This window comes from Poecilia mexicana, unplaced genomic scaffold (genome assembly GCF_051168715.1).
Source record: "Poecilia mexicana isolate PSO_F unplaced genomic scaffold, ASM5116871v1 scaffold_12, whole genome shotgun sequence".
Lineage (NCBI taxonomy): Eukaryota > Metazoa > Chordata > Actinopteri > Cyprinodontiformes > Poeciliidae > Poecilia > Poecilia mexicana.
In genome coordinates this window covers 754,140-781,291 of record NW_028263381.1, presented here as the reverse complement: position 1 = coordinate 781,291, position 27,152 = coordinate 754,140, and the positions used below count along the sequence as shown (strand labels likewise).

Here is a 27,152-nt window from a genome sequence, read left to right as displayed (position 1 = left end):
AAACTGCTAACGGGAGAACTTTGGAATTTCCTTGTGTCTGAGATCTTTGTTCACCACAACAGTTCAGCATGCCATTCACATTACAACACACAAGGCTCCAACCCACCATTTCATCTTCTGTTGCTTCCTTCCATTACACAAGATAAATGGATACTTTATTAATCCCAAAGTAAATTGTGTGGCAGACCATCACTTTCTCTTATACAAACAATAAGCACCAAAGACCCAACAGATAAAAACACTGAGTATTAAGAAATAAATAGCTGTGTGGTGAGAGACAAACAAGTTCCCTAGTCTCAGTGGAGCACCACATCGTAAGGAATTTGATTTTCACTAAACTTAACTGGTGAGTTCAGTGGGTGACTCTGATTGGACAAGATCACTCTGATCTTGGATATCGTCCCCTGCTGCACCACCTTCTCCACAGAGTGCAGACCCAGCCCCACCTCAGAGCCTGCATTCTTAATGAGCTAATTCAGTATTCTTCTTAGTGGTGCCCCGCTCCCCAACACACACCACCAGAACAGCACAATGGACACAATGAACCGGTAGAACATATACAACTTAGCAGACCTCATAAAGATGCCACCCTTCTCAGACAGTACATCCTGTTCTTGCCCTCCTTCTTGACCTGGAGGGAGCAGATGACACAAAGCTACATTTCAAGTCACCAAACCCTTTGGGTCAAGACTGTGGATGATTCTCATTAATCCTCTTCAACTTTATTTATTTTTTGTTGTTGAACAGTAACAGTAAAGTAAGTCTCTAACTGCTGACCCATTGTTACCAATATACATATTTATATGACAGAAACCTAAATATTAGTCTAAATCCAAACTGTTCATTATGTTATCAGTTAGAAATTATACAGTTTTCATTGAAGGAAAAATCTTCCATTCTACTTCAAATAGTTTACAAGTCACTCCTGTTTCTCCCACTTTAAAAATAAAATAAATAAAAATAAAAAAACAGCTGAAAAAATACCAAGAAAGGTGACTCCTCATTTTTGCAGACAAAAATGAGGAGTCAATGATTTTTGTCTGCAAAAAATGACTCAGGTCAATTTGACACAAAACTCCTGAATTAAGGAAAAATGTTAAATGTCTGTCAAGAAGTTGCTTGAGCTGCAATAACCCACAGACCACATGTAGCACAGATTTTTAAGGCATCTCAAGGAAACTTTATTGATACACAGTACAGGTTAACTTTAACAAGGATTACTTGGTTACATTCAAGTGCAGCATATATACTAAAGCTAAAAAAAGACATAATGTAATAAATGATAATGCCTAACAATGCACATCCCATTTCTGCAGAGCTGAATGGACAGAACAAGAGGAAGAATAAACCCAAACTGAGCTTTCCATCCCGTAGAGCCAAACTCTTCACCAGGTTCAGCTAAATGTAACCTCAACACGTCAATGTGTACAGCATGTCTTAATCTAGAATTGAAATGAGAAAAATGAAAGAACTAGATTGACACTAAACTGAATTGGATATTAACTGAACCAGTTGATTGAGAGAACATGTTGTGAATTGTTGTTATATAAAGAAACTGAACTGAAATGAACACAGGATGAACTACGTAGAGCCAGAATTGAGGTAATAAGGCGAGGAAAAGAAATAATAGTAATGGGTATAAAGCAGAAGTGGAGACATATGTCCACTCAGCACTTTTCTGTTAGCAACAAGCTGTTGGGCCATTGTGAGCACTTCACACTATTTATTATAGCACTCCAAAAAGCAGTAGTTCTGTTTCTATTACAATATCAGAGTAACACATCTCCACTCTAACTGGGTTGCGTGATAAACAACCACCATCTTCTTTATGTAACATATTTGTCAGTTTCATATCACCTAATACCATTTTTGTTTCCAGAAGGACCGGACACTCTGCCCTGTGGAGCCTCCATTTGAGTTCTGGTGCTACAGACAGGCTGCAGACCATTTTCACATCAGTCTGCTCTCAGGAACAGGTTTCTGTTCCTCTGGAGATCAGCCTGCAGCTCAGAACAAGCTGACTGTAAAGACAGTTTCTCTTCCATCTTCCTGTGGTCCTGCAGTCTACTGTAGAAAATGACTAATTATCTGGAAACATGCTGATGACAGTGTGTTTTATCTAATAAGGTCTCACACCCTCTGCAAGAAATGTTGAGAGTACTTCCTAAGGAGGCAGACCTGACAGTGAGCCTCCATCCTTCCACAGGTCACATGTTTGAAATGTCGGACAGCCTTGTTGTGGCCAAACTAAACACAGTTAAATCAGTTTTCAGATTGATTAGTTAATTGCTATGCTGCTAGGCAACTTTAACTCTTGGCAGAAAATATTTGACAAAATCTTGCTCCATTAACGTTCTGAGAAGACGGATTCAGTCCGAATGTCTTGGCAGTTAGAACTCAAAGCTTGCAGGTCCATCAGTCTGGCATCAGTCTGGTGAGGAACAGAGAGGTATACTCTGACTGCCAAGCATTACTGCTACAGGCCGTCATTCACATGATACTTTACAAAGAATTATACAAAGAAACGTGTTGAAGTGGAAATGAGTGAGACAATTTTAAAATCACTGTGTCAAAGGCTTAAAATAAAATAAAATGATACGGTGCGACATGTTCTTACTGCGGTCTGTAACCTCCCAACTGTGGCATGTAGCTGGACACTGCTCCTGACTCTGTGTCAGCAGACAGGCTGTCTGGCCCGGTGGTCAGCTCAGTGTCCTCTCTGAGGGGACAGAAGTCATGCTGCTCCACCCCCAGCAGCCTGAAGTCATCAGACTCCATGCTGTTCTGGTTCTCTGCACCAGTAAACAGTGACGGTCTGGGAGGAGGCTGGACCTGTCTGCATCCCTCCTGCAGCGACACGTCTGGGTGCTCCTCTGAGTCCAGCAGTGGCTGCGTGGACTCGGACCGCGAAAAGATGGAATGCTGCGAATGGGAGCTGGGTGTCTGGCCCTTGTAACCGCTGGATGCCACAACAGAGGAGTACTGAACGGTGCTGGCCGTGGAGTCAGCGAGGTCAGGGCCCTCATCGCTGTCGGAAACGCTCTGGCGCGGCGAGGACATGCAGGAGGAGCCGCCGATCCCGCTGCTGTGCTCCTCAGATAGGTATTTGCCCTTCTTCAGAGACAGACTGGTCTTGTCCTCTTCAAAGCCAAGCTTTACCTCACACACCCCAACATCAAGCACAGACACACCAGACACACAGTTCTCCTTTGGAGTCTCTTCCTGCAGAGGAACAAAAGATCACTATCACATCTCAGACCAAAAGAATCTCACCCAATACAAAATTCAAGGCTTTGTCAGGCCTATATTAGACGTAAAAACAAAAGTTCACTTTGAATTTAAAACCTAATCCTGACACCAAGAGTCAGAGCTTTAATATGGAACCCACAGAAAAAAAGAGAGACAGGGGGTTGGTACTGCAGGTTTACCTTCGGAGGATAATCAGGAGACCAGTTTCCAATTGTGCTCTCTCCAGGGTTGGGAATCTGAGGCCAGAAGTTCTCCTTTAATCTGAAAGGAAAGAGAACTCTGACATTACACAGCTATCAGTCAGGAAACCAACCACAACACACATCACATATCTAACACTAGACCTTAATGGAGTCTGATCTGGCCTGCCTGACTACAGAGCAGAAACTGGAGCAGCCCCACCTCCACTTAGCTTTTTTAGAGCAACTTTACAGCATGAATGCTCTTCATAAACTATGTGTTGAGATGCTGACACACTATGAAGAGTTACATCTTGTAGAGAAAGGAAGGAGACAGACAGGACAGTTCCACCTACACATCCTTCTTCAGGAAGCACAGCAGGAGAGCCATGAGAACGAAGAACAGGAAGCCCAGGCTGACTCCTACCACGATGCCCTCAATCGTTCCTGGAGCTGGCGGGAAGACAGCACAACAGATCAGCAACACTTCACATCCCCATCAAGTTTTCCTTTATTTCCACTCAGTTTTTAGCTAATGAATAAAGGTTTATTAATGCTGACAAGCTATTAATACCAGATTGTTTTTTTTTGTTGTTCTGCATCAATGTGCAAGCCCAGATTCTAGATGAACGACCTGACCACAGGATTCTGCTTCCTGTGGCCTTCCAAAAAGCAAAACTCTGGCTTGTGAACCACAGCTGGTACTCTGGAAATGGGTTGGACATGTCTGTCCAGATGGACTGGTGACCTGTTCATCTCTCAGAAAGTCAACACTATTTTTAATTTTCCGTCATCAATCATTTCTTTCCCCTCCTTCAGTGCAACTTAAAAGCAGACTTATGCACAGACACACTCATCTTTTCCCAAGTGCTTTGCAGTTTATCTAGTTGCCTTCAACGTCTTTCTGTCTTCGCTCACAGTTTGCTGCCGTTATTTTATTAGGGCTTTGAATAAATATGTCCTGTTTGTTTAGCTGATGTGAAGCAGCTGCATGCAGACAGACTCACCGTATCTCAATGTGGTGAATGAGTGAGGGTTGCTGTTTTTTGAGCCTGCCACGGTTGAAGCACTGATCCAGACTTCATACTTGGTGTTGCCCAGCAGCTCAGTCAGAGTGTAAGAGGTGTTGTTAGCTGCAACACGGATCGATTCTGAACAGAACCAAACACGTTAGGCTGACTGCTGAGAAGACAGTGAAAGCTTTGGAGTAAAGAACCAGTTCTGACAGGTAGGAACGTACTCGGGGCCTCGTTCTCCTTTCTGTAGGATATGTTGTAGTTTGTGATGAAGCCCCTCCTCTTGTCCAGTGGAATCTCATCCCACACCAGATGAGCATTATCGTATGCTGGGTAGCTCTTGTTAATAGTAGGGCCCTGTTCTGGAGCTGGAACCCAAGCAGAAACATTATTAGAGCTGATCACACCAGACTGGGTCCAAGTCAGATAAACACAAAACCACTACTACCCAAATCCGCTCAGGAACTTCCCTAATCGTAAAAGAACCAGAACCACAGCAGTGTCACATGCACATCTGCAGCTTAGTAGTGAGGGTTCTGGACAAATAACAGGCTTTCCGATTTAAGATAAAAAAAAAAATATATGACTGCAGAGAATTCATTAGTTGTTTACTTATCAAATTTGAAGTCCCTGTTGCTGCCAGGAAGGTGCTCTGGTCAGTTGAGACCAAAATGAAATGTTTTAGTTTAAGTGCAAAACAAGTGAGAAATGACTGAACACATCATCTGCTTTCTGAAAGAAGGCGAGAGCAGCATCATACTGTGGGGATGTTTCTGTTCAGGAGGGTCCACCCATAGTCTGGGTAGCTGGGCCCTACAGAGTGAAGCAAGTTTAACCGACAGATATCCTAGTCATGCAATTTAAAACCTGTGATGACAGTCTGCAAGTGATCTGATAGTGAACAGAACATACAGATGCAACATGTAGTCATTTGGAGAGTATGATGTGCCACCGCTTCTTATCTTATGTGACTTCTTATCATAAAGAAGTCATTTTAGCACAGGAAGATGTCACTAACCGGAAAGCAGTCTGACAGTAATCTGTCTGTATTTTAGGTAGATCAGGACCAACTCTGCTGAGAAAATCTCTGACTAACAAAGCACAACAGTCTAACTCAGTGAGGAGAACCATTTTCTCAGAACAGAGATTGGTTTCCATGGTGACAAATCCAGGTAAGAAGTGAAGTGACTTTACAAAACTGAAAATCCTGGTAAGGTATGATGGGAAGATGGATGGAACTGAATACAGAGCACAGCTGGAGGAAAATCTGTTAGAGGCTACAGAAGACCTGAACATCCAACCAGAGCTCTTCACACTAACAAACCAATACCAACTGCAGAGCGCAGGGTTCCCCTAAATAAATAAAGATAAACAGATAAAAGAAGACATGGAAGAAAGCGAGAACTACAGCACCATCCAGTTTGTCTTACCTCCTTGTTCCAGATAGGCTTCTTTATGAACCAGCTTCCAGACCCTCCCAGACTGAATCACATAAACTGACACGTTGTAGCGAACAAACTTCTCAAGGCTCCCTGGATTTCACATCAGAAAACAAAATAATCAGTTTGATCAAATAAAGATGAACAGTAGGTCCGGAGATTATAAGGACGACATAGAATTATTGTTGCATTATCCCACCACACTCTGCTCACAAAAAGCTGAATGAGGTGTGGACATATGGAAGTCCATCCATAGCGAGGAACTTGGACGCTGCCAATAAATCTCTACATGAAAAACAAGCCAAAGCGCTGCAGAAGGAGCCATTTTGGCCTGCAGGAGCTGCTCTGATACAGTTCCAATCTCCTGGTGAGCAACAGCTCAATGTTCCGGAGGAGATTTTAATGCAGCTCAGAAACATAAAGAAACTTTCTGAGAACATGAAGGGGATTCTGCTTTTTAAAAATATGACCTGTTCAATACCACAAGTGCCAGTTTGCATCCTTCAATCACAACTTAATATTTAGTTATATATAATCCATTATTTATACAGGAAAAAATCTCAAGACTCATTGGCTCATTTACAAGAGACACAAACACAAAAAATATAAAACAGTTGAGATTTAGCAGCACTTGTGACCATCCCAGCCAGCGGTTGCGTTAGGCTTTTTTTTTTTGTCATTTTGTCTGACATGATCAAAAAATTCTGTCATATTCTATTTTTATCCATGAATGTTTAAATGATATTGACATAGTTTAGTTGCATTTAATTTTTGTGTGGTTTGATTAACATTCAATAAGTTGAACAGACAATCTGGATTCCATCACGCATCATGAAGATGAACACATCTAGCTTTTTCTCTGCAGTGACAAAAGCACTGACTGTGGTCCCAATAACCACATATAACACATGAAATTAAACGACTCCGCTTATGAGCGATACACCTGCCTCAAAACTTCCCCCTGGTCCAAATCTGGAGGAGAAATCTGTGCTCGAGTTTAGATTGAGCAGAAAAAATCCAACCAGACCGGACCAAGCCCACAGATGTTATGTCTGAGCCCAATCCAACCCAACTGATTAACTTTAGATACTTTAGGCTGAATTGAGATGGACACCTTATTTTAATTAATATTTTACAGATTTCATTTTTAGAGCATCATTTGAGTAAACAGTGTTACATTTCCCATTTCTTACTTTTGCTTAATATCTACCAGCTCCATTTTTACTCAATCAGATAAATGCCTGCTCCTTTATTTGGACTATCAGTAGATCAACAACAACAAAAAATAAAACGTTCAAAAACGGAATATAACCTTTAATTGCGGTCCTAGTGGTTGTTTTGTTTTCTCTCTGCCAGTCTGTTTTTCCGTGCCTTGCCCACTCAACTACATATTCAGATACAGCGGTGTTGTTTGGCCGTTTCCATTCTACAAACATCTGACCCTCCTGGGTCCACACCTTCAACTTTTCCACCGTTGTTTTTTCTGAAAGAGAAACACACACACTGTTAGCAACACATAGATAGCTTTACACCAAGTAAAGGGCTAACTGAATCGCTTTTTCTTTGAAAATCTGTAACAATAATAATCATCCAGTCACCTCTACAGGACATTATTTATGCTTCCAAAAATGCTGCTCAACATTATACGTTAGAGAAGCAGCACTCAAGATTCAGTAAAACTCTGACCAGCTCATACTGATCTTAGTCAATTCTGAATTGTCTTTAAGAACTATATATCATAAGAAAATCTAAGAGCCATAGGGATATTTCCAGCCTTCCTGCATTGAGCAGACAGTAAGAATGATAGGAGAAAAGGTGACACTACACACTATTACCCTATGAGACAGAGAGCTACTAGGTTTATAAGAATATTAGTAGAAATGTTTTCCAGTCACATTACATTAACAAATGTAATGTACAGTAAGGCTGTCAATGTAAGCCTGTAAATGGCGGTATGTTTACGTACAGGTTTGAGTTCAGCTATGTATTAGGTCAGAGCACCTATCTGAAACCTTTAGGCGCAGCAGTGCCACCATGGTGGAGTCCTGCTAATGACACACCACAGTCAGATTTTCTTTAAGCACTTACAGCAGCAACAACATTATTATGTTTATGGCAGTGGTCTGGGTCTCTCTCCACTGGTCTTGGATTTGACTTGGTCTCAGATTAAGTGGCTTTGACTATGACACTAGAAGGTAGTCTAGTATGTTGTATTTAGGTATTGAAAATGATTGGATTTTTGAGTTTCCAACTGGCCAATCACTGCTCAGGATTGGTTGAGTTGAAGAATGAACCAATACTCAACTGCTTTCTTGGTGCATCTCTGACATATGTGCAAGCATGCTAACATGTTTGTTAAAAAGTTCCTATTGTGCTACCATCTCTTGCTATAATATTAAAAGATTTATGTTCCGACAGAGTTACTGTGAAACAAAGAGCTGAAATCTTTTCAACCTCACCAGAGTTTTTAAATATTCTGGTTCTTTAACTTACTAAGTATGCATAACGGCAGCAGCACAGCTGCACTGTGTTTCCTACTGTACTTCATCAGTCCACATGCGCATAAAGGCATTAGTTGTATTTCCTTTTCTGTACTGCATTCCTAATCAGGCTCTTGGTTTATTCTGCTGACACTGACTCTGCACATGTAGGCCAGCTTTAGTGTTCATCTTTCACTGAACATTCAACATAAGGCTTCCATACGCACTAGCTGCTATGTTGCATTGAAAGAGATACACAGACTAATTAATGACTATGGGTGATCGGGCATTTGCTATAGCTGCTCGTCGTCTATGGAATTCTCTTCTGGACTATTTGAGAGCCCCGCAATTATTGTCTGACTTTAAAACCGGCCTGAAAACATTTCTTTTTAGACAAACCTACTCCACTTTTAAATGACTGTCTTTGTTCTATTGTTGATTTTATTTGCTTTTAGCTACACTGTGTAGCACTTTGAGATTTTTGTTAATGAAAAGTGCGTTATAAATTAAACTGATTATTATTATTATTACATACCAGATGATCTGATGAGGATCAAACACGCCTCTGGAGAAGTCCCCTTGGAATTGTTGGCATTCACGCACACTCTTACAAACTGTTTATCAGCCAAGGAAATTTTCTTAAGCACAGTGACTCTGCTTTCACTGGAGTTCTGGTTCTGGTCGGCTGGGATGATCTCCTGCTCCAAAGGTCCATTCTTGTTGTAGAGAATTAAGCCGAATGATGTTATCCTTCCATTGGCATGCTTGGGATCCTGAAAGTCAAAGTCATATACACACACAGGATGAAAAAAGCAGCCTTCATCAGTGGAAGAATCTGTTCAGCATATACTGAGCTGTTCATCCCCTGCAGACTAGGTGAGTCATTCTGTTGTCAACAAACTCAGCTTCATCCTTACAAAGCCATTTAGTTTCACATTTCCAAAGTTTAAACTCAAACTGCTGTTCAGAAGTAACAATGAGATCAGTGTAGTCCAATGCCCTCCTCAGTTGCCGGATCTCAACCCAAATGAATATTTCAGACACCTGCCTGAATCTAGACCAGAACCAATAAAGCCAGAACCTGAACAAATGAGTGTTCAGCCCAGTGTACTTGTAAGCAAGTTGGACCCAATAACATGTCTAGTGAGTGAATATCAGCTGTTCTCTGATGTTTTCCAATCTGTTCATGTTTGGTTTGGATATTTTGTTATTAAACCGTTTTGTTTACATTATGAAACTTTACCTTACAAATGATCTGCACTTCTTCACCATGGTCACCCCCAGACAACTGCCACAAATCTGGTTTACTTCTAGGTCCTGAATCAGAAAAAACAGGAAGTATCACAACATGACTCATGTCTCCAACTGCACAGTGAAGGGAAACGTGCAGGTTTACAGCATCATTAATAGATGGACCATCTGGGCTTTTTGAGCCCATGATAACTGATCATTGAAAATCAATTTACTATGCATATACACACATGCATACACACAGGGCTGTTGAACGATTAAAATTATTAATCTGATTAATTGGAGATGCTTTGAATAATCATGATTACAGTATTTTCCGGACTATAAGGCACACCTAAAAGCCTTAAATTTTCTCAAAAATCAGCAGTGCGTTATAGTGCGGAAAATACGGTAATTAACTGCGTTAATAAATTAGTTCTAAATATTTTAGTGCTTCAATTAATACAAATAGGGTATAACAGGCAGAACTGTAGCTTCAGTTCTAAAAAGCTACATGTAACTTTTTACGAAAATGTCAACTGTTGTTGACATTTTTTTTGTCAACAACAACCTGCCCATTACAGGACGAACTCTTACGACCGTCGCAACCAATGTTCCATCTGTGCCAAGTCAGGCACAGATAAGATTCTGCTTAATGTTCTGGGCACACATCTAACTCCATATCTGTGTCAACAGTCAGAGTATGAAACAATAACACTTACGATCCTCTGGTGTTGTCTTAGTTTCATTGGCACTCCAGTTGCTCCAGGGACCTGAGTTCCCTTCTCGATTTCTGCAGCGCATCTGAATGACATAAGCGCTGTTTGGCTGAAGATTCTGCAATCTGAAAGAAGTTATGACCTTGTCGGTGTCTCCAAGAGGTATCTGTAAAACAGAAACCCCAGTGTCAAATCAGACAAACTCAATATCATTATCAATAATAAACCAAGAACCAGATAAACCAAGAATTGATTTATCTGAGTTGGTTTTTATTCAAAATATATTCTTTAAGAATCAGCAAGCCAGAGGGTGAACAGCTGCCATTTGTTCTGACATGCATCAGTTGGGATTAAACAGAACTGTCTCAAAGGCAGCAGAACTTCTGCTCTCCCCCAGGTGAACAAAATATTCAGCATATCAACCAGAATGGGCTCAGAAACAGTTTTGATCCATAAAGTGCTTAAATCACACACACTTACATAACTCCAGGTATGTGATCCACTTTGGCAGTATCGGATTTGATAAGTCAGTTTTATTCGTACATCCTCAATAGGATGCTCCCATTTGATTAAAAGGCAGTTAGGGAAAAGCTCCTCTGGAAACGCAGTCACTTTGGATGGAGGATCTGTTTTCACTGGAACACAGAAACACAGGAGTCCATTTCAGAATACAACAAAAATAAAAACCTTCCAAAATGAAGATGGTCAAACATTTACTTACCAAACTCATTGGCATCTTGTTTCAGATGCTCAGACTCCACTGTTCCCAGTAAATTATCTGCCACCACCCAAACATCGAAATGCATGAAATGGGGGAAGAATCCCAGATCCACCATGGTTTTGTTGAGTAATGTTGGCGTGCTTCTATATGTACCTGACCTGGAGACATTTTTTAGAAAGCATTTTTAGAAAACTCAGATTATGAAATAAGTTGTACTGCAGAGCATGTTCAGTTCCTGACCTCTCTCATTCTCACTTACAATTCATCCCAAAAGTATAAAATATGAAATCATGATGAAATACTGGGATCAAAATGTCCAAAAATAACTTCCTCCAACAATCTAGGAATACCAGAGCAATGACTTCACAGCATGATGGAGCACGGTGAAACATGGTGGAGCATGGAGGGGCATGGCGGGGTATGATGGAGCTGGTGGAGCATGGTGGAGCATGGTGGAGCATGGAGCATGGTGGAGCATGGTGGAGCATGGTGGAGCATGGTGGGGCATGGTGGAGCACGGTGGAGCATGGAGGGGCATGGTGGGGTATGATGGAGCATGGTGGGGTATGATGGAGCTGGTGGAGCATGGTGGGGTCTGATGCAGCATGGTGGAGCATGGTGGGGTATGATGGAGCATGATGGAGCATGGTGGAGCATGGTGGAGAATGATGGAGCATGGTGGAGCATGGTGGGGTATGATGGAACATGGTGGAGCATGGTGGGGTATGATGGAGCATGGTGGGGTATGATGGAGCATGGTGGAGCACGGTGGAGCATGGAGGGGCATGGTGGAGCACGGTGGAGCATGGAGGGGCATGGTGGGGTATGATGGAGCTGGTGGAGCATGGTGGGGCATGGTGGAGCACGGTGGAGCATGGAGGGGCATGGTGGAGCACGGTGGAGCATGGAGGGGCATGGTGGGGTATGATGGAGCATGGTGGGGTATGATGGAGCTGGTGGAGCATGGTGGGGTATGATGGGGCATGGTGGGGTATGATGGGGTATGATGGAGCATGATGGAGCATGGTGGAGCATGGTGGGGTATGATGCAGCATGGTGGAGCATGGTGGGGTATGATGGAGCATGATGGAGCATGGTGGAGCATGGTGGAGAATGATGGAGCATGGTGGAGCATGGTGGGGTATGATGGAACATGGTGGAGCATGGTGGGGTATGATGGAGCATGGTGGGGTATGATGGAGCATGGTGGGGTATGATGGAGCATGGTGGAGCATGGTGGGGTATGATGGAGCATGGTGGGGTATGATGGAGCATGGTGGGGTATGATGGAGCATGGTGGAGCATGGTGGGGTCTGATGCAGCATGGTGGAGCATGGTCGGGTATGATGGAGCATGGTGGAGCATGGTGGGGTATGATGGAGCATGGTGGAGCATGGTGGGGTATGATGGAGCATGGTGGAGCATGGTGGGGTATGATGGAGCATGGAGGGGCATGGTGGGGTATGATGGAGCATGGAGGGGCATGGTGGGGTATGATGGAGCATGATGGAGCATGGTGGGGTATGATGGAGCATGGTGGGGTATGATGGAGCATGGTGGGGTATGATGGGGTATGATGGAACATGGTGGAGCATGGTGGAGCATGGCGGGGTATGATGGGGCATGGTGGGGTATGATGGGGTATGATGGAGCATGGTGGAGCATGGTGGAGCATGGCGGGGTATGATGGGGCATGGTGGGGTATGATGGGGTATGATGGAGCATGGTGGGGTATGATGGGGTATGATGGAGCATGGTGGAGCATGGTGGAGCATGGCGGGGTATGATGGAGCTGGTGGTGCATGGTGGAGCATGGTGGAGCATGGTGGAGCACGGTGGAGCATGGAGGGGCATGGTGGGGTATGATGGAGCATGGTGGGGTCTGATGCAGCATGGTGGAGCATGGTGGGGTATGATGGAGCATGATGGAGCATGGTGGAGCATGGTGGAGAATGATGGAGCATGGTGGGGTATGATGGAGCATGGTGGAGCATGGTGGGGTATGATGGAGCATGGTGGGGTATGATGGAGCATGGTGGGGTATGATGGAGCATGGTGGAGCATGGTGGGGTATGATGGAGCATGGTGGGGTATGATGGAGCATGGTGGGGTATGATGGAGCATGGTGGAGCATGGTGGGGTCTGATGCAGCATGGTGGAGCATGGTCGGGTATGATGGAGCATGGTGGAGCATGGTGGGGTATGATGGAGCATGGTGGAGCATGGTGGGGTATGATGGAGCATGGTGGAGCATGGTGGGGTATGATGGAGCATGGAGGGGCATGGTGGGGTATGATGGAGCATGATGGAGCATGGTGGGGTATGATGGAGCATGGTGGGGTATGATGGGGTATGATGGAACATGGTGGGGTATGATGGAACATGGTGGGGTATGATGGAGAATGGTGGGGTATGATGGGATATGATGGAGCATGGTGGGGTATGATGGAGCATGGTGGGGTATGATGGAGCATGGTGGGGTATGATGGAGCATGGTGGGGTATGATGGAGCATGGTTGGGTTTGGTGGTTGTTGTGAAGTAGTCATGTTATGAACACTGTGATGCTGGCATTAAGTTGCCTTGATCTGTTTCTTCTATCTGTCCCTATCAAATACAGTAAAAATAAAACACACAGAACATATTCAGGTCATCACTAAATCATCTGCATACAGATAAAAAAACATTAAAAACCTTTTTATTCTCCAAAACAAACAATCATGCTACCAGATGTAATGAATAATGCTGGCATGCAGCATCGGTGCAAGACTCACTCATGTTGCACCATCACTGTATACTGTGTTTTGACATCTTCAGTCTGACCACCAACCGCATCCCACTTGCAGTTTAAAAACCCGGAGACCAATTTCCCATCCTGCTCTGCCACACAGGACAGGTTCTCCACTCTCCGAGGTGGATCTGGTGTTGGGCCAAGAACAGAGACTTCAGATTAGGAACCAACTACAGTTCACCTTGTTTATAGTCAGAAAAACAGAACCACAAATTAGGACTGCACATTATTAGAAAAGGAGGTTATATGTGAGAATATCTGGAAATGTTGTGATAATCACATGATCAAGCAAAGACCTTTGTATGGGCTGGGGCTCCAAGTTAAAAATAGTCACATACAAAAAGTCTTAAAACACCACCACCACAACGTAATAACAGATATTAGTCAAGAATCTAATATAGAATCAAATCACTTTATCATTGTTATCATGTTGGAACAATGCAAAGTAAATATAGTGTATGTTTCCCTGATAGGTTCAATGTTGTTGTTGAGGGACTGCTGCTGCTCATAGTGTTGGTGAGCTGTTTTCATCTGAGAATATAGTTATTAAAAATTATGAACTCATCCATGTCATGAACTTATTTTTAGTTGCGTTCATCTGCCATGGTTGTGTTGAAGAATGTTGTGCTGCTTCTATATGCAGCACAACATATAGAAGCAGCACAATAGCTGCTGCTGGTGCTCTGACTAAAACCAGGAAGTTAGAGAACATCACCTAGTTCTAAGTCCTTCCACTGAGAGAATAAACTTTAAAATACTACTTGTATTTTAGAGTTTATAAATCACTGAAAGACTTGGCACCACAGTTTATTAAAATGTCCTACAGGCAACAAATAACCTACCATACCTTGGTGTGTTCTCAGTCATGATGCAAAAATATTAATAACATTTGACAGGCAGTCTGTCCTGTTACTGTGGGAAAACTGGGTCCAAATTTTTAAAATCTTTTTTAATAAAGAACCAACTTCATATCAGTTCCTTACTGGCTTCATCAACATGTTAATCCTGCATTCACTACTATTCTATAGCCACAGAGACTGTGACCATTATACAATTAAATTGGTAGCTATCATTATTGCAACCTATGGGGTTTTTTGACATGCATATTGCTTACAGTGATAATGTTATAATAAATTTGCACCCCTATACTGTCAACCACTAGCTGCCCCACAACTACACACACATCGACTGGTAATCAAATTATTTAAAAAAGGCTAAAAAAAACTTGATCCCTTTCCATGTAGGATTAAAAAACACGGGACAAATTTCATATTGAGTGGAGTGAACTTACAGGCTTTCTTCAGGTAGATCCCATGAATAAATTTGCTTTTATTCAGAGAAACATAAGGGGAGTTTTTCTTGCAGCTACAGAAAAGCCACTCAGATTCTTCACCGCTGATGAGGATGGTCACAGCTAGTGCTGATTCATTTATCTTGATGTAGTTTTTTTCAGGTACAACGGATGATTCTGATAGATTCCAGTACAGACTGTCAGCAGTGACTTCAACTGTGTTGACGATCACGCATGTAGCCGTGAAGTTAGTACCGATCTCCACCACTGGAACATGAGGAGAAGTCACCAGATGGGTGCTAAATTCTGCAGAAGGAAAAAAAACATTGAAACCATGGTCAATACATGATGACCTCAGAGGTAATTTCTGAACTGTAAGATTATTAATTCCATGGTGCAATATGTTTTCAGAAAAAATACAACAAAATGTTTCTCCAAATGACTTTTGAAAACCTAAAAAGCATGACTACAGCAGTCTGTTGGTAAGAACTCCCAGACACATGGCTGAAGGCTGATGTTAGCTTGGTCAGATGTGCAAAGTTTAAGAGAAATATGTCAAACTTTTATTTCTGCTCAGATAATTAAAAAAAAAATATTAGCTTCTCACAAAATATTACTATGACATCATAGCAAGAAAAGAAACATTTTAATACAGAATGTGGCCATGTCCATGTACAGCACAGCATCTGTATTCAGCCTTTTGGCATAAATTATTGCATCAATGCAGCGTAGCATGGAAGTGATCAGCCTATGGCTCCTTTACTGGGACGCATCTAAGAGGAGGCCAGCACAAGATTCTGATATAGTAATCTTCAAACCCAATGCTAAGGTTTCACAGTATTCACAACAAAATAACCTACTTGTTTTCATCTAAAAATTGAACTATAACAATTCTTACTAGCGCTGCTAAAACAATATATTGATCATATCAGATACAATAATGTCATTGATAAGGTGTTTACTTTTTTGATTAGGCATAGGCACAATTATAAAATATATGCCTGCTAAATTTAGCAGTATATCTAGAATAAATCAGCTTAAAGCGTACAACATGACTGTTTTTATGTTCTGTTTAAAAAATAGAATCAGTGGAACAAGCTGATTATAGCTGGATATTTAGCTGAGCTCCAAGCTCTGGCTGCCAGCCTGCACTCCGCTCCTTTACCGCTTTATATGTCAGCTGCAGTTTGTACAAAAAAGTTACATGAATGACAGCTGCTGGCGGTTTATTAATTATATTTTTGCAACCAAATGGAATCAGACAAATCTGTCTTTGCTGAATGAGAATAAAAAAGTGCAGTAGCTTCCTTCAGCCAGCTGCCCCTCAGTGCACAGCTACAGATAGGGGAGGAGGACTGCGCTGACCACAGTGAGGAAAAACTGCAGTCATGCTTCCATAATGTACTCAGGCATGTCATAAAACACACTGTAGTTAGAATGAATATTATGTTTGGTATTGTAGAGCTTTTGAAATAGTAACTGCTAAATTTTATTTCATTTTAACAAAAACAATGCCTTTCCAGCTAACTGTGTGTGTGTATTGAAGCTGCAAATACATCAAATAGCATTTGTCATCTACATCACTGCAGTTATTTGCACTAATAGAATCATAATCTACTGTTATTGCAATGTTCAGCAATAGTGCTGCAAATACATGTTTTCCTCGTGTTATACAACCCCCTAATATTTACAACATGTCACTTCAGAAAAATGTTGAAGTGACATGTTTTAGACATGTGGGATTATGTTTCCCACATAATTTGTAAACCCACTTCTGTTTACAAATTAAATTTAACCCTACCCTAAGGGTAGGGTTAAATTTAGGGTAACCCTACCCTAAAATTTATTAGATTAATCTAATTAATTTTAGATTAATTAGATTAATCTAAAATTTAATCTAATTTTAGATTAAACCGAATCTAAAATTAGAAGAAGAAACAGGAAAGGGAGTAAGTTTAAAACAGGCAAAGCTGTACTCATGTATGTAGATATGTGTGGATGCATGTAGTGTAAACTTAAAGTGTGGATCAAACATAAGACGGGGGTGTGCTTTTATTTTGAAAGGAGCTTGTAAAGGAGGGCGCCGTAACGCCTTGTGCCGTCGCACACGTTAAAATTGAGTGCGGACTGGCTTCACTGTCATTTCCGAAGAGGTAGTTAACTTTACCGCGGTGAGAGACGGGTTCTGATGCTGGCTGTCAGCTTCTAACACTTCTGATAATGCTGACTCTACTGTAGGAGCATTAACGATATCATACCTGTTAAGTCTCCCGTTTTGGCCGGGAAACTATTGTTTTTTACCCCCTTTCCTGCCGTGCTCCCATGTTATTATTTTCCCGTAAATATCCCGTATTGTGTACCCCCCACCTCATGCTTTATTACAGAGGTCGTATCAAACTCTCTCACACCGAGAGAGTTCATTCTTATGTTGGCCATCAAACCCTCTTACATTTACTACTGTCCTCATTCCTATATTCTGTCATTCATTCTTACGTTTGATAGTACATGTGAGAGAGTTTGATAGTATATGTAAGAAAGTTCTTATGTTTTGGCCCAGGGGGCCTCTCATAAACTTCTAACACAAACAGCAGTCACAGCACTTTCACTTCAGAGAATCAGAGTGAGTTCAGACCAGGACCAAAAAGCAGAGAAGACTCTCTGAAAACATCTGCTTATTAAAACCTTGGCTTATTGAGAGTTTGGTCGTTACACAATACAGCTTCTGACAAATGTTTGTGGCTTTACAAATACTGGTCTAAGTGTGGGTTACCATGGTGTTCCCTGAGACACAAAGGTAAGATAAGGAAAAGACTGACTGACTTTCAAGCAAGCAGTGTAGTCATGGCCACCAGAAAACTCTTTATGACTGCAACTGGAAGAGTTAACAGCATCAGCCATTTTTAAACTTATTCAAAAGAACAATGGTGGCTGTGAGCTGACGTGTTATTTTCCGATCATTATATTTGTGGAGTCACGCAGGTGCTAGGGGTGGAATGGTCTTGAGCACCAGCCCCTTTCGGCCTTGATGCCCCAAGTGCTATTTGTTGAGGACTTTTTTACTTTCATTTTCTTATATGTGTCTGGAGGCCTCCTTGTGTCCTGTCAACAATAATATTTAAGTAACAATAACAATTAAGCTTAACAAATGGATCTGGTTCCCCTCAATCAAATAATGATATGAACTGATTCTCATCCATGATGAGCTTTTGCCTCCATGTCCCCTGTTGTCAGAACACCGGACCGGAACTAGGCCGTCCAACTAGTACAGTATTGAAGTTAAGAAAAAACATTTTTATTTACTTTAGTTATTGTCCCTGAGGTAGTGGACCCCTCCCCAAACACAGAAATGGTTCGGCCGCAGAGAAAACTCTGAGTCTGAGTTCATCAGACTGCCCAGAGCCCCGGTACAGCCTGCCCCCAGTTCACTCTCTGCTCCTCCTTCAGCTGTGTCATTGCTGGAGGAGAGCAACTGTGAATAGAAGTTACTGCAGAAGCTCAACTGATAAAGAAAGGTTCGGACCACAGCATTTGGAGCTCATAAAATGTTCCATAATCTGTAGAAAATACAGTAGCAACAATTTAGACCACAACATAAAAGCCTGACTTGTGACAGTTAAATAAATCAAGGTGTCCCAAACTTGATACCTATACATGTGAAACTTCAATAAAAGTTTAGATTCCTTTGCTAAACAAATTAAAATATCTTTTTCCTGATAAATAAACATATGTTATCAATATTTTTGCATCATGACTGAGAACAATCCAAGGACAGGGAGATTATTTGTTGCACATATGACATTTTAATAAATTGTTGTGCCAAGCCCTACAGTGATTTATAATCTAACAGTATTTTAAAGTCTATTCTCTCAGTGGAAGGACTTAGAACTGGGTGATGTGCTCTAACTGTCTGGTTTTAGTCAGAACACCAGCAGCAGTGTTCTGGATCACTGCTGCTGGATGAGATTCTTTAGACCTAGTTAAGAAGGACAATATGTGCTGATAACTAACTATGTGTTAGAACTATGAATGGAGATAACTACACAATACAGCATAGAAAAACTGTGTAGTTATAACATGGAGGTTAACCAGTCACATATCTCTTTAGGGGTCTATTTGGGAAGACAGTAGCAAATCAGAATATATTCTATCATAATATACTTCATAATTAGCATCCATCTGTCCTAAGGTCTTTTTAACAATTATAGTCTCAGATGAAAACAGCTCTCCAGCACTATGAGCAGCAGCAGTCCCTCAACAACAACATTGAACCTATCAGGGAAACATACACTGCATTTACTTTGCATTGTTCCAACATGATAACAATGATAAAGTGATTTGATTCCATATTAGATTCTTGACTAATATCTGTTCTTAAATTGTTGTGGTGGTGTTTTAAGATCTTTTTGTATGTGACCATTTTTAACTTGGAGGTTTGGCCCCTACAAATATCTCTGCACGGCTCTGTTGTGGAGTGAAAAGCTGTGCCGCTCCAGCTCTGCGTCCTCTTCCTGGAAGATAATATTCCCAGGAAACAGGGAGGCGGTAGCAGAGCTGAACTGGAGAAACGAAACTGACCGTGTTTAGCATGGAGCACTGAGGCGACGAAAGCCAGTCCAAACAACTGGAGCACCATCGAAGACATCATGACGACAGCTGCGAAAAAAAGACGATCAGGAAAAGACAACAAAAAAAAAATCACAAATTTTAGTTCGTTCATAGTTTAGGAGCTGACGTCTGACTTGCTGTGTGAAATACCGAGTCTGAAGGATTTTATTCTATATGAATACAGATATCACGATCATGGTAGGTTTTATAGCATCGTATAAGATCGCGAGAGCTACTCAGCACATGTTTAGCATAGCGAGCTAACTCTGTCCCTTCGGTTAACTCGACGGTTACGTTTAGGCAGAAATAAAATCCAACTTACCCCCACTGCTAAACAGGAGCTTCATAAATTGACCAGTTAAGAAAAAACATGCCCTATTTGTAGCCACCCTATTTGTCACGTCCTTTCCAGTTCTTCTTGTTTAGATCCGCCCACTTCCCGTAAGGTACAGGCTGTGTCATAATAATGTCGTTAGGCTACAGGCTCTATCACGTCCTAACGCCGTAACGACATCAGAGTCGGGGGGCGCTAGACTTCTGGTAGAACTGCGAAACAGACCTGCTGGAAAATACTACCACATTATTGGCCAAAATAACTGTCTGTCAAACACGCTCAACCAATGAAAAGCCAGTACTTTCTCTGCGCCGTTTGTGTTTTGGGGCTCTGCACCATTTACATACCGGCATAGCAAGCTGCGTGCATTTTGTTGCTCCTCCGTTGGATAATTTCGTGGTTAAAATAAACATATCAAATATTTTTATGCTTATATCGATCTATAGATACTGGCGATCATAAATAATTTTACCCTTTGTATTATTCAGCACCCTGCCTTTGGCAGTTGGTTTTTTGATATTATAATAATATTGTCAAAAGGTGACGGCAAATTATGGCTCTGAAAGATTGCCACACATGTAAGATGCTGAAAGCCCCACCATTCAATCCCTTAAATGGTAGGGTGGGGATGTCCTTTACTGGCGACGACTTCTAGCTTAGTATCACGCCGGCTGACTGTTACTGAAGAGACCCACTGCGACTTTCCGGTATGTCCCCGCCTCTCATTTACAGGAACTTTATGTAAATATTAGTCGCTGATTTAGCATTCTGTGCGAGACAACTTAAAAGAGATGTTCCAAAAGAAAACAAGAAGGGCTAAAATAGAACACAAGATGAAAAAAATCACATGAATAAGTGAAATGTTATGTTATTCTGGTCCCTGCTAGCAAGAAAATGTTCGGAGTACGTCCGTGAACGTAGTCTGAAAGTCGAACGTCGAATGTTCGGACCTGACGTTCAGCAAACGTTGTCTGAACATTCACTCAGAACATTCGTTCCCAAATAATTTTCCTTTTTTGCTGTCATTTCACTTGATTTAGATTTTATATCTTTAAAACTTTTATGACTGTTATTATTTTTTATCAAATTTTTTTTTTTTTTTAATTTTCCTTTGGAATCAGTTAAATAGTTTTGAATTTAATAATTTCTTTTTAATCCATAGCTGGAATCTGACAGCAGAATCTAGAGCAGGGGTGGACAACTCCAGGCCTGGAGGGCCGGTCTCCTGCAACTTTTAGATGTGTCTCAACTTCAACACACCTGAGTCAAATAATGAGGTTGTTAGCAGGACTGGAGAACCTGACTGCACTGAGGAGGTGATTCAGCTGTTGGATTCAAGTGTGTTGGACCAGGGAGACATCAAAGAGTTGCAGGACACCGGCTCCCAAGGACAGGATTGCCCACCCCTGCTCTAGAGGACCAGTAAGCACTGAAGTGGTCTAGTTCATATTTTCTTGTGGATGAACAAAAAATCTAAATGTTCAGTCTGATCCATAGTAGCATGTTGTTATTGAGCCTGTGGTTTAGCCTGAGCTACTGTAAATACTGTCTGTCGTTTCCTTCACTCTGGATTATCAACTACAAAATAATATGCAGCTGGACATATTAATAGCACATTTTTTGGTATCGCAGCACAAACTACTGGGTGATGTTCAATTTCAGTCAAAATTAGTGACTCTGAATCACTGCTGCTTCAATGCCTTATGGCAGGGGTGTCAAACTCCAGTCCTCAAGGGCCGCTGTCCTGCAGTGTTTAGATGTGCCACAGGTAAAAAACAGTGGAATGAAATGGCTTAATTACCTCCTCCCTGTGTAGATCGGTTCTCCTGAGCCTTGCTAATGACCTAATTATTCTTTTCCGGTGTGGTGCAGCAGAGGCACATCTAAAAGTTGCAGGACAGAGGCCCTTGAGGACTGGAGTTTGACACCCCTGCCTTATGGTGTCCCGCAGGGCTCAATTCTGGGCCCACTGCTTTTCTCTCTTTATTTACTGCCTCTGGGTTCTGTCCTCAGGAAACATGGGATTTCGTTTCATTGTTACGCTGATGATTGTCAGATTTATTTGCCTCTGAAGCAAAAGGATGTACATTCTATCAAACATCTCCTGGCATGTCTAGGTGACATTAAAGCTTGGTTGCCATTGAACTTTTTAAATTTTAATGAAAACAAAACAGAGGTGATGGTGTTTGGACCCAGTGCCTCCTGTGAGTCCTCCTCTGTTGACCTGGGACCTTTGGGGGTATATTTTAAACCTGTTATTACAGATCTTGGTTTTAAATTGGACAGCCAAATCAGAGCCGTGGTTAAGTCCAGTTTTTATCATTTAAGGCGATTGGCGTCAGTGAAATCTTTTCTTTCCAGGCAGCATTTTGAAACAGTGATCCATGCTTTTATTTCAACTCGACTGGGTTACTGTAACTCATTTTATCTGGGAGTCAGTCAGTCGCTGCTCTCACGTCTGTAGCTGGTTCAGAATGCTGCTGCACGACTTTTGACAGGAACTCGAAAGAGGGAACATGTGAACCCTGGCCTGGCCTCACTTCATTGGCTGCCTGTATATTTTAGGATTCATTTTAAAATTCTTGTTTGTTTTTAAATCACTACATAATCTTGCCCCGGCTTACCTCTCTGAGCTTCTTCACCCATACATCAGTCTCTCAGGTCCGCAGATCAGCTGCTTTTGGAGGTACCGAGATCAAGAAGGAAGCTCAGAGGGGACAGAGCTTTCTCTGTCATGGGCCCCAAATTATGGAACAACTTGCCTTTGCAGGTCAGAGAGGCCCCTTCACTGTCCACTTTTAAAGCTCGTCTTAAAACCCATCTATTTTACTTGGCTTTCAACTCTAGCAGGATCTAGTTTTAAATTGTATGTTTTTGTTTTTAAACTGTAAGTTTTTATTTTATGTTTTTTTTTATAGTTGTGTTTTGATGTACAGCACTTTGTATCAGCTGTAGTTGTTTTAAAGTGCTTTATAAATAAAGTTGGTATGGTATGTTCTTTTAATTCAGTGTTAGTTAAATTGCCAGTTAGATCTAATGTTTATCTTATTATTTCAAGATCCTTCAAAGATTTGTTGATGCTGATGGCTGTGAGCAGGAAGGACCTCCTGTAGCAGTCTGTGTTACAGCCTCTGACTGAAGACACTGTTTTTCTGATGAAGAGGACGCTCAGAGTTGGTCATACTCTTAGTGGACATTATTGTGTTTATGTTTGAATGTTTCCTATTTGATTAAAGTAATGATTGTTTTGTTTTTTTCTCATATGTAATTTCAGGTGACAACTTGAAAGTCATACAGAAATGTCGTCTGGCTGAAGATGTCAGACCTCAAAGCAGAAGCCCAAGAGGATCAGGTAAAAAGTTTTTGTAAGGCAGTAATTAGGATTATTAGCTGCAAAGAGAGAGAGAGAGAGCTGTTCATGGTTTCCTTCAGTTTGATCCCTTTATGTTGCTTCGATGTGTTTAGGAGTTACTACAGAGTTACAGACCACTTAGAAATACATGATAATCAAGTATTATTGGACAAAACTTTGATTAATTGAATAAATCACGATGATGTTTATGTAGGTTTTTAATTAAATGTTTTTGTTACAGGTGAACTGAGATCTATTCAGATTCTGAGGAAAACTCACAGATCCAGAAAATCTCCCCCATGACCAACAGCTCCAGCAGCCACAGCCTTCTCCTCCTCCACCTTCACTCCCATCTGTGAGTGAAGGTGCTGTGTGTTCACCTGTATCTGTTTAGTCCAACCTGTAACTCCACTAACCGACTCCCTTCAACTGGAAATTTCTCTCAGGTAAATTTAACCTACATGTAAAAACAGTGACTACACTTTGTGTATGTATCATATTTTTAATTGAATTATTTATAGATGTAGGGCATTTTTGGATTTGATTAGTTGACAACATGAATAAGAGAGTTACATGCAAATAAAGGTTTGTGTGGTGGGAGTTTTGTCTGTTTTACTTTCCCTGTGTTAATCCAGGTGAGCTGCAGCAGAGACTCATCTAAAGCAGGACAGAGGGTCCTGACCTGCAGGGCTGAACACCCCCAGTCTACATTATAATAAATTATTATTTTACATTACAGCGTTTTTTTTATCATTCTTTGCAGACTGAAGCATTCTGTGTAACGTCTTCAAAGCCTTAAGGAGTTGAAGGAGTCGGCCTGGGAAACCCCGGGAATCTGCGAGTCGTTCTGACCCGTCTGACAGTCACTGGTTCTGCTGAAGAGATGGACTCACTGGATGAGCTCGGCCTTCCAGCCTCCACTGCAGAGAAATTAGAAGTCCTGAACCAAAAACTGGAATCAGGAGCTGTTCAGAAATAAATGGTATGTATAATTTTTTTGAAAACATAATTAGCCTTTCTCTTGACATTATTCTTTCTTTCCATCAGGTGCAGTACTGTTTAAATATTAACTTTTAAATTCTCTGTGTTACTTTTTTAGCTGGATCTCAGAGGGACCTGCTCTGCTATCTGCAACATTTTATCCAAGATCCTTTCAAACCACCAAGCAGAGCAGAAGAGATCTATTCAGATTGGGTGGAGAGAGAGTTCTTTCTGGTCACCAGCTCTTGATGACTGAAATATTCAGTAAGTATAATCTCATCCATCCATCCAACCATTTTCTATACACTCTTGTCCCTAGTGGGGTCGGGAGGGTAGCTGGTGCCTCACCAGCTAATGTTCTGGGCGAAAGGCGGGGTCACCTGGACAGGTCGCCAGTCTGTTGCAGAATCTCATGTGCCTTTCAGTCTAAAATTATGTGAATTGTTGTATATTATCCTATAGCTGGACTTTGTTATGCATGTTTCTCTGTAGCCAATTAAACGTTTTGTTTCATAAAACCATGAATAATACACGTCTCAGTTTAAAATATATATATTTTGTCTGTTTTTCAGGGGCTGTACCAAAGAACCAAGCGTCTGATTCAGAACACCAAAAGTTTTAAGGCTCATGGTTGTCTGGTTTGTTTTTTTGTTATTATTTTGTGCATGTGTCAACGCTCATAAAATAAGTTTTAGTGTAAATATTTCTTTTAAAATTATATTTTTAAGCATTGGGTTACTTTGCTGACTTTGCTTTGATTTTTTGTTATTGTGAATGTCTTTTCTAAAAACCCATTGTATTAAAATGTATACTGTGCTGTTTTACTTTGTTCTAAGAAGGTTTCATGTCTTTTTGGTACATATGTATAAATAAATGTGATTATCATATTTTGTTGTGGGTAGTCTTTAATGTTAATACTATAAAATTAATAAATTCTTTGCCAAGTGTTTTTAAGTGGTTGTCATCGATTTTACAATTTATTACATTAGATTAATATGTCTTGGAAACAGAAGACAACCGTTCCATGTGTAAACAGCAAGTGTGGGGCCAGCTTTCCTTTTCTACAATGGATTAATATCCCATTGTAATGGAAGACAACTGTTCCTCATGAAAACCTTTCATTCCAATAAAATTGTTAGCATTTCCACCGACCCAGCATAACCATTATATAGCTTTTGATTTTTGAATTAAATGCGAAAGTCCGCTGAAAGTAATCAGCGGACATTCAAATGAAAGTCCGCCGAAAGTCTAATGGTGGTCGATTTTGAGTCCGGTGAACGTCCCGGGAGGACGTCACGCGGACGTCTTTTGGAGTTTCATTTGGACGTCGATCAAACGTAATCACCGGACGTTCAAAACAACGTTTAGCGGACGTGCTCCAAACATTCAATGCTAGCTGGGGTCAGTGCAGTGCCCTGGGCGAAAACCTCATACCTTTTAAGTTTTCTTTTGTGGCAAACACATTTTTCTTAATGGTGTAAATCTTTGTAGGTGCTTCACTTCTTTGAAGCTCTTCATTTTACTGCTTATTTACTTATTACTTTAGTCAGTGGCGCATCTACATCTTATTCAGGTGGATGCAAAAACATCCGTAAGGGTGAATAGAAAACATACAGTCGCTCTACCCCTCCCCACCCCCCCCCCCCCACCGAGACGAAGACACGTGAAAGGTAAAACTCGCTACATTTACATTTACATGTGCGCGAGGTGAAGGAGTGTAAGGGAGCGGTGAAGTGTATGCGAAGGCATCATCAGGGCGCCGCCCCCTCCACACGGGGTTTTGACGCACCCTCTGGTGCAGCGCCCCTATGCGTTGCATGCGCTGCATACCCACTTTTTGCGCCACTGACTTTAGTTTTGGTTTACATCTTCATGGCATGAGTTTTAAGGTATTGTATCCTCTTAGAGTTGAGGGTACAATACCTTTTCTAGTACTGGAACCCTTAAGTGAAGCCGTCCATAAGAAGGGACAGAGCAGACTGTATTTCTTGAGGAAGCTAAGATCCTTCAAGGTTTGCACCAAGATGCTTCAGATCTTTTATCAGTCTGTTGTTGAGAGCATCATCTCTTCTGCCATCATCTGTTGGGGCATCAGCATCAGAACCAGGGACCTAAAAAGGCTCAACAACCTGATAAAGGAGACTGGTTCTGTTCTGGTGACAATTGTGGAACCTCTGGAGATGAAGAAGGATTCTTCATAGGATCAAGAAAATGATGGACAACCCTGACCATGTTCTTCATGAGAGTGTCTCAGGAAGGTAGAGCATCTTCAGTCAGCGGCTTCTTCAGATTCAATGTGGTACAGACTGCTGCAGAAGATCTTTCCTGCCAACAGCTTCTGTCAGACTGCCCCATGGCAATCTGCCCATGGCAGCTGTGGCTACTATCCAGTAGGTTGCCGTCTTCAGTGTGTATATGAATGGGAATGACTGATTTCATTGTAAAGAGTCGTTAAAAGTCCTGAAAAGAGTCATACAAGTCTAAAGTCATGTTTGTTGTTTCTTTATTTAAGCCAAGATAAACTTTGTGTAGGACCCATCAGCACCATCAAGTAAACAATGATAGCACAGAACAGTTAATGTTTTGACACAAAATCAAACATTGCTTCTAGAGCAACATGTAACTCAAAGGTTTTAGACCTGATATTCCAACCCAGAAATGGAATTGACCAGATGATATTAGAATACTGCGACAGACTGGCGACCTGTCCAGGGTGACCCCGCCTCTCGCCCGGAATGTTAGCTGGAGATAGGTACCAGCACCCCTC

At 41.6% G+C, this 27,152-nt stretch overlaps 1 protein-coding gene and 1 long non-coding RNA gene across 5 annotated transcripts; one reads left to right on the top strand and one right to left on the bottom strand.

Annotated features, from left to right (window-relative positions):
- Nucleotides 1–1,157: 1,157 nt before the first annotated feature.
- Nucleotides 1,158–20,191, bottom strand: il6st (interleukin 6 cytokine family signal transduce). Of its 2 annotated transcripts, XM_014970179.2 has the most exons (16): nt 20,041–20,191; nt 19,689–19,766; nt 15,114–15,419; nt 13,806–13,950; nt 11,034–11,191; nt 10,793–10,947; nt 10,316–10,478; nt 9,607–9,680; nt 8,899–9,136; nt 7,196–7,366; nt 5,875–5,976; nt 4,669–4,812; nt 4,436–4,579; nt 3,785–3,881; nt 3,429–3,510; nt 1,158–3,222 (listed from the first exon to the last, which is right to left on the bottom strand). In XM_014970179.2, the coding sequence occupies exons 1-16, from the start codon at nt 20,063–20,065 to the stop codon at nt 2,614–2,616; spliced, it is 2,691 nt and encodes an 896-aa protein (XP_014825665.2). In that variant the 5' UTR covers nt 20,066–20,191; the 3' UTR covers nt 1,158–2,613. The 2 variants fall into 2 exon arrangements, with proteins under 2 accessions (XP_014825665.2, XP_014825666.2); XM_014970180.2 differs by lacking the exon at nt 15,114–15,419.
- On the top strand, nt 19,756–25,339 carry LOC106912317 (uncharacterized). 3 transcript variants are annotated; one of them, XR_015764802.1, is made up of 6 exons: nt 19,756–19,916; nt 21,215–23,225; nt 23,327–23,404; nt 23,646–24,386; nt 24,504–24,649; nt 24,958–25,339. It is a non-coding gene; the product is annotated as an uncharacterized LOC106912317 (long non-coding RNA). The 3 variants fall into 3 exon arrangements; XR_015764801.1 differs by lacking the exon at nt 19,756–19,916 and having other exon boundaries at nt 20,253–22,822; nt 23,111–23,225; XR_015764800.1 differs by lacking the exon at nt 19,756–19,916 and having other exon boundaries at nt 20,253–23,225.
- The last annotated feature ends 1,813 nt before the right edge of the window (nt 25,340–27,152 follow it).

Coding starts and splice junctions, on each gene's coding strand:
- il6st (XM_014970179.2), bottom strand. CDS start 20,065: ATGAAGCTCCTGTTTAGCAGTGGGG. Junction 10,479..10,792: donor GATCACATACCTGGAGTTAT/GTAAGTGTGTGT, acceptor TCTGTTTTACAG/ATACCTCTTGGAGACACCGA. Junction 3,511..3,784: donor TGCTTCCTGAAGAAGGATGT/GTAGGTGGAACT, acceptor CTTTCCTTTCAG/ATTAAAGGAGAACTTCTGGC.